The sequence below is a fragment of the Polypterus senegalus genome, chromosome 17, assembly GCF_016835505.1.
Source record: "Polypterus senegalus isolate Bchr_013 chromosome 17, ASM1683550v1, whole genome shotgun sequence".
Taxonomy (NCBI): Eukaryota; Metazoa; Chordata; class Cladistia; order Polypteriformes; family Polypteridae; genus Polypterus; species Polypterus senegalus.
In genome coordinates, this window is record NC_053170.1 from 87043222 (window position 1) to 87058666 (window position 15445).

General features: G+C 37.1%; 1 protein-coding gene across 1 annotated transcript in view; it reads right to left on the bottom strand.

The window, feature by feature from the left end:
- Nucleotides 1-15445, bottom strand: part of LOC120517862 (ADP-ribosylation factor-binding protein GGA3-like) — a 38629-nt gene that overhangs the window by 21663 nt on the left and 1521 nt on the right. The window contains exons 2-10 of the mRNA XM_039740364.1: nucleotides 11703-11787; nucleotides 11200-11275; nucleotides 10036-10134; nucleotides 8455-8578; nucleotides 8185-8288; nucleotides 7070-7150; nucleotides 6015-6152; nucleotides 3615-3696; nucleotides 3407-3523 (exon numbers count right to left, since the gene is read on the bottom strand). Of these exons, the coding sequence (XP_039596298.1) occupies nucleotides 3407-3523; nucleotides 3615-3696; nucleotides 6015-6152; nucleotides 7070-7150; nucleotides 8185-8288; nucleotides 8455-8578; nucleotides 10036-10134; nucleotides 11200-11275; nucleotides 11703-11787 (906 nt within the window). The remainder of the gene's footprint in view (nucleotides 1-3406; nucleotides 3524-3614; nucleotides 3697-6014; nucleotides 6153-7069; nucleotides 7151-8184; nucleotides 8289-8454; nucleotides 8579-10035; nucleotides 10135-11199; nucleotides 11276-11702; nucleotides 11788-15445) is intronic.

Consider the following 15445-nt stretch of genomic DNA (forward strand, 5'->3'; position numbering starts at 1 on the left):
TAGAGCAGTTAGTATCCAGCAAGATTTCGATATATCAATATTTTGAAATTGACTGAAATTTGGTGACACTGTGGAAAAAAGAAAATTATCCGAAACGCGTTTTTTTATTTGTTGATATCTAAGAAGTGAGATATTCTAATGTATCACGTCTCCTTTTCGCGACACATGCGGACAGTGATCACACCGGGTAAACGAAATGTACGACATTATGCAAATGAAGGCTGTCTGCAGAAGCAAAGTAAAAGGAGCAAAGTTCAGTGAAGCTCAAAGAAGGCACGTTAATCAACCCGCTATACGTGCTTGCCAGGTGCTGCGGCTGTGAGCGTAATCAATTTTGTGCAACTGATCCAGTAAGAAAAGCATTTATTATGTATTACCACTGTCCTAACATTACCTTATCTGAAACGTTATGGAAAATGCTGATGTGGGGACAACAATTCCTATCAGCCAGTGCACTGTTCCAGATGATTTAATTAGCATTTACAAAATTTAAATAATAGCATCGACAAATGCTGCCGCATATCATCAAAGGTAGCAAACAGCTGTGTTTATTTTATTTTTTTTCCTAACCACGTTTGAATAATTAGATAAGCATTTATCTTAGACTACATATTTTTGTCTCATCTTGGATTTTGTTTAGACATGCTGAATTTACAAAATACACTTTTCTCCCATTTATTTTAATTCAGAGCCTTTTTTGAGAAATGGGTTGCTAAAACCAATGTACACGGTGTCATCAAACCCTTCCTTTTTTTTTTTACAACAAAAAGGAAAGAAAAAGAAAAAACTTAAAATCTCCCAATCCCAAGTAAATGTTTTCAAAGGGAAACTCAGCTGTTTTGCTTATCATTACCTATTGGGCTGCTATATTTGACATATGTAAGAAGCGAGATTTAAGCAGCCGAACAGAGGTGGCATGCTGTGCTTGGCCATACATGCACTTCCATTTTACTGTGTCACCCATATGTGACAATAAATCTGACATACACTGATTACACTATATCTTTTTTATCTGTGCACTGCTTTGCATTTTTGGAAAATCCAACACTATTTTCCTCCTGCATATCATCATCAACTTTACAATTAATGATCAGCTGTTTTTAAAGTTAAAAGAGAAAAAAAACAGACACACACACAAACTGCAAATTAACCAATGGGGGATAAGTCATGATTGAACAGAATGAAGCCAATTTTTTTCTATAGCTGATTGAGAGGTTGTTTTTGAGAATGTGATAAGTGGATGGTGCTTCTGAGGGCATAAAAATAATTAGTAACTTTTTTTTTTGTTGGAAGACATTTATTCAAACCCACTGTATACTGAGACAGTATTAATTTTAGGCTTTGATGCTAGTGGAGAGTCAATATTTTAGCAATATGTGCCTTTGAACATACGGAGTTTAAATCACTTTTGTAACATTACCAAATGTCCTAATTTGGTAATGTCCTTTAATACTGAGTTCTGCTGCAATCTCTTTCACACCAACATCACCATGGACTGTATGTAGCCTTTTCAAAAGATATTAGCCCCAGATATTAGAATAAAAAAACCCAAATATTGTATACAGAAAAGTACTTTGTTAGTTACATAGTACTTCTGATACATTCCAACAACTGACAGCACTATAACCGAGACCCAGTAACTTCGAAATGTCCCCAGGCAAAGCTAGGAAACACAGCTAGTGTGTGTGTGTGTGTGTGTGTGTGAATTAATGGTCTGGTCTTCACATTGCATAGAAAATATCTAATTACATTTTATTTAATTTTCAGCAGAATTTGACTGCATGCAAGGATTAATTTACTGGGGAGAGTTTTTTCAGTAACATGAAGGTTTTTTGTACAAAACCATCTAATTTCAGAAAATATTATACCGTACCTTATCATTCGGTGTTCTGTGAAAGGGAAAAATGGTTTTATCAGTTTTCAGAGAAATGGTCAACTACATTATCATTACAAAATATGAAATGAGAACCTTTACAATAATAAAGGGAAAATGGGTGCAAAACTCATCATCAGTTCTCCTCACTGCAATTAAGTTAGAAAAAATTAGAGGTACATGATAAAGCGCTGCATTTATTACACATTATACAGCCAAGTTGGCATTGCCATTTTGTTCACTGTTTTGACACACTAAGACTTCCTGCTAGGCTATAGGAAGATAGAAAAGATGGCACATCTAACCCTCTCTTCCTTAAGTGGGCAGGAATTTCTTATTAAAACGCTCATTTCACAGAATCCTTCACTAAAAAACAACTTTTGAGATACTGTTAAAAAATGTACGCAACTTTAAGTGAGTTTTTTTTTGCTTTGCTAGACACAAAGGTGTCCGTCCCTTAGAGATGGTAGCTTGAACAAGTTTAAGGAATGACAGCAAATTGAGAATTAAAATGACTTTCCTGCTAGCTACAGTAGATGGAGTAGTGTATCAATTATAACACATAGATGTAAAAAGTGTAAGAAGGTTGTCAAAGGAAGTTCTCAGCTTCTTTCTTTAAATTTTTGATTAAGGATATATTAGCTGTAACTAAGGAACTGAATGAAAACTGCATGGCACAACCAGGTTGTAGAATTCATTGTATTAATTATATTTTTTGCTCTTGGTTATTATGCAAATAAATACAATCTTTTAAGGCAAACTTGAACCCAGTGTCTGTCTGGTTGATTACTAGTGAGCCGAGAGCTTGATTAACACCCCTTGTCTAGCTGCTGCCCCTTAACATCACAAAAGGATGCTTTTGTGAAGTCCCCTATTGGTGGTAGTAAAGTACTGAAAGTAAAAGATGGTCCTGGCCAGCAAGAAGCCTGCCATTTTTGAGATCTCTAGCATTCAATACGTGGGGTATAATACAGACAGTTAGAAAGATAACAGCTGTATAGCTAGTTTTTGACATTTCTGTGTATCCCTCATTAGGAACAGAACCTAAAAGGTTAGATGGTACCTTTGATGTTAATTGCTTGTCACAGGTGACGTGATATCACAATAAAACAACCCTAATACAAAAGTGTGGGAACCTGAATCCGAGTGCAAGAGTGCATGCTGTACAATAAATGATCTTGTACAGGGTACCATTTTTAAAACTTCAACATGCAGTGTCAAATTATTTTCAATATTCATATGGTAAGGACATACTAACAATCGAAACAGAAAAATTAATGTTTACTTTTACTGCCCCTACACAAATTTCATATAAGTTAGTTTATTTATATATGTTTTAGTGTTCCATATTTTGGGTACTATTTGATAGAACTGGACCAATGTACAATAAATACAAGGAATTTACAAATGCTGACATTTTTTGACTATATGTTGAACTCCTTGCTAATGTATTTCCTCTCTTTCAAAAAGGAATTATTGTGAGGCTGAACATTTTATACTTTACTTTTTAAATAAGATATAAAGCCCTTCTACCTTCATTTTTTTCTGATGCTAGAATATCAAGTTCTCCATTCACTGTCTGCCCCTCGACAATTCTTTTATAAGAATTTATCACTCTAGACAGATCATCACTTGCTTGAAGAATATCACCTGAAAGCACAAAAAAAAAGCCACAAAAATGTTCACAGATACATATAGCCTATATTTTATGGCTGCTGCTTCTGAAGAGAAAGGTCCTTACCTAAACTGCTATCATTATCTTCTGTTTCAGTGGCAAGCTTGAAAACAGTACGTCTCATCTTGTCTGAACGATCATACAACTCCTGGAAGAATATAAATAAAAAATTAAAACTTAAACATGCTGATGTGTCATACTTTGTTCAGCTTTATTAATCGCCTAATCAGTTACCGGTCTTAAAAAAACATTTTACATCTAGAACTGTGAAGACAGGGAGTCAAATCTCAGCTAATAAAGAGACACGACAAAACCCTTATGACTTCCAGAAGAAAAATGGCTTCACTGCTGTCAAGAGGTTGTTTCAGACAATTGGACCCACAGGGAGGCACAAGGTATGGTAAAGTGGACTATGGGTCTTCCAGAGGAGAGAGTAAGAGAGTATGAAACTGGCAAAAAAAAAAGAGTTCTGTATATGCTAATGTCGGGAGGCAAGGGCCCCTGGAGGGTACTAGACCCTGTCATACCAGGAGCTCAGAGAATTCCACATTGTCCCAGAATATTAGTAGGCTGGTGACCCACCAGATACCATTAATGTCCGAGTCATCTTCTAGAAAGACAGAATTAGGACACAGATGGCTCAAACGGCTACAAGATGTCCTGGGTGACAGGTAGCAATACAGAGTCTCAAGTGAAAAACCCATATCACGATATAATTAAACATTTTGATGGAGTCAGTAATTACCAGGATAGTGCATTTGTACATCATTTTTATACTGAATGGTTTTGTTTGTAAGTAATAAATGAGTTAAAGACTACACACAAAAGTGTGTACCCATAAGTAGAAACACGTATTAACATTCTGTCACTCAAATGGGTTCAATTGCACCTCTCTGATTTGAAACAACTTATTGACGCTGCTGCCAATCCTCTCTTCTGGTTACACATCACCAGCCAATGCAGAGTCACAAGCAGCACACCAACTAGGCTGAACTGCATATTACTTCTTAAAGGGGTAGGCTCACTTATCAAATACAAATCCATACATACCTTTGAGACACTAAAACACCAACATAAAATCCATTTGCTTCCCTACATTTGCACATTTTGTGATACAATATGTTTTATGTGTAAATGACTCTGCAAGTTTCCCACTAATTTATCACACCAGTATTTTTTTTAAACACATAATGCAAGAAGAAATTTCATCTGGTATACCAGATCAACTGGTTTATTTCACCAGCTCTGAACTAATCTCAAGGGGGCAGCACATAGTTATTCTCTTGTAGATCAGAAACGACATAGCTATTTTTAAACAACAGAGGGTAATTGCAGCCCGCAATACCCATTAAATGCCCGGTTGCGCTATGATTAAGATTAAGGATGTGGGAGGGTTTTCTGACTCAGAGGGCATTTTCTGACTGACACTGTGGGTGTTATGTGGTCTTCATCATAGCCACTGCAAGCTGCAGTTAGACCCATCTCATTTTAAAAGTATGGGTGATGTGAAACCTGTTGAGAAACCCCTTAAAGGGCTAGTGAAGATGCAGATGGCGTAGTTAGTATTCCCTGTAGCCAAAGACGGGCCCAGCCTCATACTCAGAAATTATTCGAAGACTGGACAAAAATTTCCTAAATGGGAATCTGAAATCAACCAGAACTAGTTAGGAGCAAGACTGAGCCTACAGTCAGCAGAAGAAAGTTAATTTATGGAAAGACAAGGCAAAAGTTAAAACACAGGCAGAGAGAAGAGGTGAGAAAGGAGGTACTTTGGTGGTGCTATAAATGCGGACAACTGAATAAGCCACTCCACCTATAAACAGGGGTTCAAAATCTGTGAGCACAAGTTTGATGTGTCAACAGGATTTTATTTATCTTGTACTTTATGCTTCTTTGTTTACCTATGTTGAATTCTTTATTGTATAATAAAGAAACTTGAATACAGCTTTACAAATTAAATGTTTTCTAACCTATTTTTATTTTTTTAAGATTTGAATGAACTTTTATCAATTTTTTCCTTTGGCAGATGCACAGTGACATTACAGCTTCATTTAAAAATTGCACTTTATTTTTAATCACTTTGAACATGGAGTGATGATTTGAGGGCTCCCGCTGCTGTTACACTGGCCAGGAAGGTAATACATGAGGTTTTAGTTATAAACAACACATTTTTCATGACACGTGACTTGTCTGGTACTCTTCCAGATGTGGAGAGATGCTGTGAATGCACATTTTCTCATTATACTGTTTATGTGATCAACTGACAAATAATTTGTGGATTCTGAGAAGTCAACTTAATTTCTTTTAAATATTTTTGAAAAACACCATTACTAAAAGTCTACCATGAAAAGTCTGTTTCAAATGTGTGTAAATCAGTAAATATCTCTGCATACCGTCTGTTTATATTTAATAGATGGGCTTTTCTGCCGACATCCCACTCAGTGATGTTGCATAATGAATATTTACCTTCATAAGTTCTTTGTCCGCATCAGATGATTCATCTTTGTTAAAATGGATCAACATTTCATTCAGAAGTTTCACATTATTTTTCACCTCCTCTAACGTATTCACACGTTTTGTGACCTTTTGCATGCGGGCTTCATCCTTACAAAAGATTAAAAAAAACCTTTCTTCATTAGTTTTAATTTTATAAATGCGATCATAAAAGCATTGTTTATCTGATATATGACCTTGACTAAGAAACTGAAGTAATCAAGTTGTTGTTTGTTTTACTTAGCTAATGACTATAACTATACAACATCAAGAAGACTTAAGTACATAATAACAGCAACAAAAATAATAATTAACAAATACATTTTCTTTTAATTAATAAAAGGTTACGTTCAATAAATCTAGAAATTACTAAATTAAAACTTAACTAGGGATTTATTTCAGTAAAGCAATATGACCTTTGGTCTATAAATTAAAAGTTTTTCTATAAGAAAAATAATCAAGCCAGTGTCTCGTTAACACAGGCTGCAAACAGAACTGCTAAACAAGGAAACTGATTACACATACATACAGTATACTGTAATTTAGTAGCGTAAATTAAAGCCTTTAACAAAAAAAATTACCCTGAATGTAAATTTGGGGAATAAACATCCGTGTAGATGGTGGTAAGGAGGTCAGCATTCTGGCATTTTGTTTGTTTTTTTTTTAAAAACATGAGAGACATAAATCTGATTAACTTTCTACTGTTTATACAGTGGCCAAAGAACACCATAATACAAAAATAAATACATACATTGTTCCAATCAGGATGGGCAAATGAAGTGAAGTGAACTATGTTGCAAGGATATTTGTTAAAAACCCAGTACGCTTGTGAGATTCAAAGTTTAAATGAGCATCCAAGGCAATGCACTTGCATTACTGTTACTGTTTTTTAATGAACAGATATGATGACAAGTTGTAGTTAGTGAACATTCAATAATCTTTAACATGATACTCACTTTCAATGTTTTATACAATAAAATTAAACAAGGGCACTCTGTCTGTTAAAGCCTAAAAGAAAATGACTTTACCTCTTTAACCATGTTCTTTATGAGTCTATTGGCTTCCTGGAGATCTTCAGGGTTTTTACTTTTCAGCAGCTCAGCCAGTCTCTATGATAAGAAATGTGAGAAAACACATCATAAAGTCCACACACTTGATTGACTGCTTCAGCATATGACAACCTCCTTCTACATTAATCTAGACCAGGGGTGTCCAACTCCAGTCCTGGTGGGACGCAGTGGCTGCAGGTTTTCATTCTAACCATCTTCTTCATTAGTGAGCTGTTTTTGCTGCTGATTAACTTGTTTTGCTTTAGTTTTAATTGACGTGACTCAGACCCCCTTAGTTGTTTCTTTTTCATTAGCGAGCAGCCAAACAATAATGAGACACAAAACAAGGCACCACATGACCAGTTATCCTGCATATAAAGAAAGGTGAAGGTCTCAGTCATGTTGGTCTGCGTAGGTCACCAAAACATTGTGGTGGTGGTCTTAGAAAAAACAGAAAGTCTGCTGTGGAAGAATGAGAGCAGCAACAAGTCATGATATTTAATAACGGCTTTAATTAACAGCAAGAATTGGTAACTCATTAAGAAACTGGTTGGAGTGGAATTGGCTGGAGTTTGACGTTCCAATTTAGCGGATTATCTGTTGGCTTGTTCCACATCTAATTTCTGTTTTGCTGCCATTTAATAAAGAAACAAACTAATTCAGAGGACTGAATCCTTAAAAACAGGGATATTAAAATGAAGGGAAAAGGAGTTAATTAGCAGTGAAAAGGGTTACAATGAAAACCTGCAGTCACTTGGACACCCCTGATCTAGACCTTAGTTGTTCTGGTGGAGGAGAGGCCCAATATGTAATGGAGTTTCCACGGTCACAATGAATAAACAAAGTCCCAGTACCATTAGTTATCCAGGAACTTGGACATGACTCCAGCGCACACAAATGTATAAAATATTCATTTAAGAAAGTGTAAGAAAAAAGCTTAGTATGAGGGGAAAAAAAACAGTATTCAAATATAACATTTTCAGAGAAGTCACTACAATGAAAAGCAACATGTTCACTTGTAACTGCAGTTAATGCTTCAAAATTAACATTTTCAGACAGAAAAAAACAAAATGTTTTTAGTTTAGGAAACCCACCTTACTCTTCTCTTCATCCTCAAATACAGGATTTTTTGGTCGGGTAGGAGGCGATGGAATGAGAGTCTTATCTACTGGGATCTCAGGATCTACAGACACAATACCTGTCATTGAAGAAAATAAAGAGAAATTCAACAAATAGAAAATATGATATGCCACGTTCCAATATGAGAGTATATTCTGAATCTTTTATTTACACCACGTAAAACCCTATATGGCCAGCAGACTGCAAACAGCTGTTCTGGTCTCCATGGCAAAGAAAGTTCCAACCTTGCTTCTTTAACATCTGGTAGGCCTCATTTATCTTTGCTTCATCAGGAAGTGCCACAGCCCAGCTGTACAGCATTTCAATCACCTTCCTCTTAACCTTCTCAGACACTCTGTCACCCAGGTACTGAAAGACAAGCACAATTTTTTTTAACTGCACCACTGCAATTTCAGCAACTTCCTTACAAACAATTATAACACAGGTGTCAACAGAAGAAGTATAATTTTGAATACACCTGAGAAATTTGGGGGTGGAGTGCACAAGATTCCCTAATTTAATGATTTAAAAAACTCTAAGCGAGACATACAGTAATGCATTTGTTTTACCAAAGTCATTTTAAACTTGGGCAGACATTCTTCAGCATTTGCCTCTTATGTGTAAGGTCGTGAATTAAATTTTGAAAATATTCATTCAGTCCTAAACACGTAAACAAAGTAGCATTTCCTTTCTTAATGTTCTAAATATCAAGCTGCATCCCATTGCGTTTTTACTGTGAGTAGAAAATAAGAAGGGCAGAAACTGGCATTTGTCTAAAACAATTTGGAAATGACAGCAATTTTAATAGTTGTCTCACATAAAAAGCATTTATTTCAACAACACCATGCAAGGCCCTACAACTGAATAACTTACTTTACTTCAATACTACTTTACTCATCTACTGTACAAGACATACGAGGTGAAACACAAAAATAACCGGACTGGGCTTGAGGCTTTCCTGGAAAACCATCAGGAGGTCAGCCGGACATGAATCATAGAACTCTGTCCCCTCCTGCACGCCCTCTCAACCCGCCGACCGGCTAGGTATATCATGTGAAAAGCCCAGTCAGTACTTGCACAATAATCGCTACATGAGTTGGCAGGATAATTAATGTTAGGTGAAATAGATCGAACAGCGCATCAACATTACTTGTGAATTTTTGTTTTTGACTGACAAAAACAATCCTGTCCTTGATCATCCTCCCAGTTTGCCCGATTTAGCTCCCTGTTATTTTCACATGTTCCCGAAAATCAAACGTGACCTGAAAGGAATGCATTTTTCCTCAATGGATGAAGCCTGTTGAAGAGCCTCAAGCAAGAAGACTTCCAGCACTATGTCAGTCAATGGAAGATACATATGGAGCGGTTTTAGAGATCGGGAGAGGGAGTATATAGAAGGTGACAATGTTTAGAATGCTGTAATTCATCAATAAATGTTTTTTTTTTTTTACCAATCCAGTTATTTTTGTATCTCACCTCATACAGGTTGGTGGTGCAGGAGGTAAGAACAGACAACGAATGGAGCATAAGTCCATCATGTTACATATTTAAAAGCAAAAATGCTCTACATCAGGCAATGTGGAAAAGAAAAACATTTATCACTCACTTTCACATATCTGAAAATGGGAAATTCTGACTAAACATGCTTGTCAGTATTATTTTATTAATTGGTGTAAATACAAACCATCATGCATCACACAGAATTTACCAGACTTAGGTGTAGAACACAATTTGTGTTCCTATTGTTTTAGAAATAGTCATTAAATAATCAGATAAATTAAAGCAATCATTTCAGTACAAAATCTAAAATACTGTGAAGGACTCACCTTAGGAGAAACAACTTTAATTAACTCATTTAAAAATCTAAATTTTCCAACTTCATTATGAAACCTTCTTCCACAGTTCTTCATGCAGGCTTCTAAAACCTGAAAGTTATAAAGTCAGGCTAAAGTACCACATTTTACTGAGGCGTTACCACTTACTCTTATATACTTAACTCACACTGCAATACTAAACTATATAAAAACAGCTGTTTTTTTTTTTTTTACAAACAAAATTCAACTTATTCAAATAAACCACAAAATGAGCATATAAAAAACAGAACAATTCTCAGTCTTATCCCACTGCTTTTTGCTCAGGTACAGCCACAGAATATTTCCCCACAGTCATAGGCAGAATATAATCTGAAAAAGGCATGCAAAAGTGTGCAGTGGATATACATGAGCAAATTTCTAACGGGGTCAGATTATAGGTTTTAATAATAATGAATTCTATAATCAAGCAAATCTCATAACTGCAACATTGCTATTATTATAATGGCATCTCTCTTCTTGCAAATCTATATTCATTTGTGCCGAGACTTTGATAAGCAACAATTTTAAACATTACATCAAAGCAGATGTCAGAAATAAATTGAACTTGCACTATTCATGTAAATCAGGGATGTTACCTTGAGTTTCAAGAGGGTAGGAGCAAAAAGTAATTTAGTGAAATGGCACAATCCACAAATGGCATTAACTATCTTCCAACTAAAAGAGTGCAAGGCTGCTAAATTAATCGATAATTTATACTGAATTATTCATATCAAAAACATGGATAAGTTAAGAGTATATTTGAAAGTAGGTAAAAATTCTGGGTGCTACACGTTACACTCTCATATGAGGTGTATTAAAAATTGCAAAAATGCCTTTAATGATCATTCAATACAGGTATGTATTTTAAATCTTTCTTTTACTCACATAGCTGTCATATAGCATATACTGCTTAAGAATCATACACTTCTATTTAGGAAAATGTCATGTGAAAACCATATTTAAAATAAAAGATCGCTACACCTCTTCAAAAAGACAAACATTAGACTCTATGTGAACACAAAGTAACATGGGCAAATAAAGCCATCTTGTACACTAGTCATATGTAGGGCAAGTAATGTTCATCCCTAAAACTAAAACTCAACACTAAAGAAAGAGACTGGCCTCAGCAACACTTACTGACAAGGCCTGCAGGGCCTCCCATTCCTGTGGAGACTGGATCTTATGAGCCAATAATCGAACAGCAATCTGCGGACTTAAGTGAAAAATGCAGGTTAGATTTAGGCATGCACAGCAATATTATTATATAAGCAATGACATAAGACTTTGGTAGATATAATTGAAAAGCAATTGTTCATTTAGTTTTGATTAGAAGTTAAGATTTTAATGTACATTTGTTAGCTGTCTAACAGTTCAATTTTAAGCCAAATTCTCAAACCTCATCTATAAACATTGCCTAAAATAACTTACCGACCTGAAACATTCCTATATTTTGTAAGAGGCATGCTGCTCCTGCTTCACTTGCCAAAGGTTACTAGTCTATCAATGTGTTTTACAGTCTTAGTTAGATGGAGACACACAAGTTTCAAACACACCACGTGAAGTCATTGGCAGGTACCAAAGAAACGTTTACCCTGTAACAACCAAAATTTCTTTGAACTTGCATGAATACAAGAACATACCCTTCCAGTTCTTTATTGATTTGATCACAAAATCCAATAATGTATTCCCAGTCCTCCATTCTGTTGGAAGGGTTTGTGGCTTTATCTAAAAAAATAAAGCATAAAAATACTTTTAGGACAAAACTGAAAACAACAGAGACCATCTGTATTAAGCAATATTTCAGTAAAGGTTATGACTGACATTCTGCTAAGTGTCCACCAGCCACGGTGATGTGTATGGTAATGTTTCATTTGTAGCTGACAATTGTACACAAAGACATACACCAAGCAGGTTCCAAATTAACAAAAATTGTGCAATTATCAAAAAGAATACTCAGCAGAGTGTAGAACGAGCCCCGGACACAGACAGGCGGACAACGTTTTGTCACCCAACACACACATCTTTATTTACAATTTTACTTTAGTGCATAACCCAGTGCCTCTGCACCGAACCCCAAAGTCCAAGCCTCTCTTTCCAGTGCCTGCTTTCTTCGGGCCGCCTCCACTCTTCTCCAGCAAGACTTCGTCCACTCCTCGCCCGACTCCAGTCCTCGAATGAAAGGAGGCGACCCCTTTTATACAAGCCCAGATGGGCTCCAGGTGCTTCCCGACACTCCTCCGCGGACACTCCCCTGTGTGGCAGAAGTGCCGGCTGTGCACCCAGAAGCCCTCCAGGTGTCCCCAGTCTTCTTCCCCCCAACACTTCCTGGTGTGCTGGAAGTGCTGAGGTCCAGGGCTCTCCAGGCACCGGGGTGCCCCATGGCAGTGTAACCAGGGCAGTCACCCCCTCGTGGACTGGAGGAGGCACAAGCCCTCCTCTGGGCGTTCCGGCTGGGTACCACCCCCAGCTGTCTGCCACAAGAGACATGCACAAAACAAACAGAAATATCTAAACAAAATAGTATTGGCCTCTGGGCCTTCTTAAACAAGCCTTGAATTGGTGGAGTGCTTCACCTACAGTACTTGCCCCCATAATATACCATAAATGCTCGTTTCTTCCCCCCATGTCTCTCTGTTTTTCTCTTAGCTGATCTCCTTCAACAGCACAGCTCTCCTCCTTCTTTTTACCACTTGTGTGATCACCCAACTATTCTTCGTAAGCCTCTGGCTGTAAGTTTGTTTTAATTCCCATCCTAGGATCACTTTTGGTCAAGCCCCAGGATCTCTTCTTAGGTCAGAGACTAGACCTACACTACTTAAATATTAATTACAAAAGGACTAAAATGATAAAATATCTAGGTACAAATGCAAAGAGTTCAATTACCGTATCCTTAGTTATTTGGTAAATACTCTCAGCATCTCAACCTTATCTGCAAATACAAAAACATGTAAATGATTTTATCACTGAAAGAAAACTAGACATTCTAGTACTGATGGAGAACCTGCCTGTCAGTGATGGGATGCCTGTGCTTGCTAAAACAGCACCCCCTCAGCGTATTTTAGGTTACTGCATTCAAAAGGAAAGAAAGGCAGGAACTTGGCAATTATTTTCTCAGGTTAGTTGAGCTATTTTATTTTTTGTTACTATTTTATCATCACCCATTCTTTCATTATCAGTCTACCATTTGCTTAAGTATAATGCCTTATTTATTCAGACATGAAGTCAGATTGACAGTGAACTTTTAAGTTGCTCTGCTAATAATAATGGACTCAAATTGTGCCACATAAATACAGTGGACACCATTACAGTGCCACAATGAACCAAAGTTGGAGAAGATCAACATGATTGATGCAGCACCCTGGTTCCTCCAATCAGTTTGTAAAAATAGGGAGTAAGATATATGAAGCCAAGTGATGCTTCTCTGTCCCTTCAATATTCACGGTTTATTTCCTTATCAGACTGGTTTATCATCTGGCTGCCCAACTCCATCGATGACAATGAATCGATGTGTTGTGCATCCCAGTAATGTCAGCTCCTATTGATCCCAACTCTCTATTTTTAAATAAAAGGACTGAAACTGGCTGGATGTGTTTTTAATGAAGAAGGACCAAATCTTAACAAATCACGATGCTGTCATGTGCATCAGCCTCAGCAATGTTACTACTCTTGATACACTTAAATGGGAGCGTCTACCACAAAAGCACTTAAATAACAGTCAGTTCTCCTTATGTGTTAATTCAATTATTCGCAAAAGGCAGTTGACAAGTTGACGTCACCTACTCAGCACACGGCTCCAAGAAAAGAAGAAGCAAAGAAGTCTGGTTTGGAAAACACAACCACAGCAATGTCTTACACACCAAATGTTTCGTGGACAACTATGAACATGATGAAAACTTAATTTGAGCAATGAAATTCATGGAGAATCTCAAATACATTTTACCATTTTATGTGTATTTCTTGAATGAATTAAAAAAATACATATTTTTAAATGCATTTTTAACTATGAATTCAGAAAAGTTGAAACAAGAGCCAAAAATAGTTCCTCCAGCACTATCTTGATTTACGCAATGATGAATTAAAGGCCTGAGGTGGGCTGGCGCCCCCTGTTGGCCGGGATTGGCTCCAGAAGACCCTCGTGACCGTGTGGTTAGGATATAGCAGGTTGGATAACAGATGGATGGATGGATGAATGAATTAAAGGCTGGGATATGGCTCCAAGCCCCTTGTGACCCTGAACCAGAATACATTATATTTTAGATCTCGAGCTATGTGGAACGTTGGAGTCAGTAGCCAACCTCAGCCTAACAGAAAATGTATTGCAACAGCATAAGCGGGCTATTCGTGCAACAAAGTAGTAGTAGTAGTTTATTTATATAGCGCCCGTTACAGACAAAAGGTCACAGAGCGCTGAACAGCAAATACAGAACAAATACAACAGTTAAAACAAAACATAAAACCAATAAATAAACAAACTGGAACTATTCAGCAGTGATTAAAAGCTTGTTTAAAAAGAAATGTTTTTAGTTGTTTTTTAAAAGAATCAACAGACTCGACTCCACGCAGACCACAAGGCAGGCTATTCCATAGTCTTGGTGCCACAGACTGAAAGGCACGATCCCCATGGGTTTTTAGCCAAGTGCGTGGGACAACGAGAAGGCCCTGTTGCCCAGATCTTAGAGTCCGGCAAGCTGTACGGCGTTGGAGGAGGCTGGTTAGGTACTCAGGGGCCTGTCCATGCAAAGTAAGTACCAAAACTTTAAAATGAATTCTATAGAACACTGGGAGCCAGTGCATTGTGTACAGAATGGGACTGATATGATTACTCCGGCTAGGGTGAGTTAGGAGCCTGGCAGCTGCATTTTGAACTAACCGAAGGCGTGAGAGAGAGGAGCTGCTCAAACCTGTAAAGAGAGCATTAGAGTAATAAAGCCGTGAGGAAAGCAGCTCATATCCAGTATTTTGTTTGTTTGACTGATCAAAATAATTTTGCAAATGATCCCAACCCAATATGGGTATGCACAGATATCTACACTGAATGTGCATATTCAAAATTATCAAAATAAATTAATCGGGCAGATGCAACCCAACAGAGCACAATGAATACCAACAGCAAGCTGGCCTCTACCGTTACTTAATGTTGTTTTCAGTACAGGACACTGGCGAAAATGTCAATTCAAGATTGCAAGAAAGATAAACAGAAAAAAAGACTTTGTAGCTGTTGCTTTCAATGCAGTTAAACTGCTGTATTTGATGTAGAAACCTGTGGACTTGAGAGGGGAGGCCAAGATGAGGACTATTAAGATACATAACAGTGGTCTGATCACTTCTGAATGTTAAGGGGGCGTTTGATTACTTGTGTCAACATCTGTTCACATATCTCTCT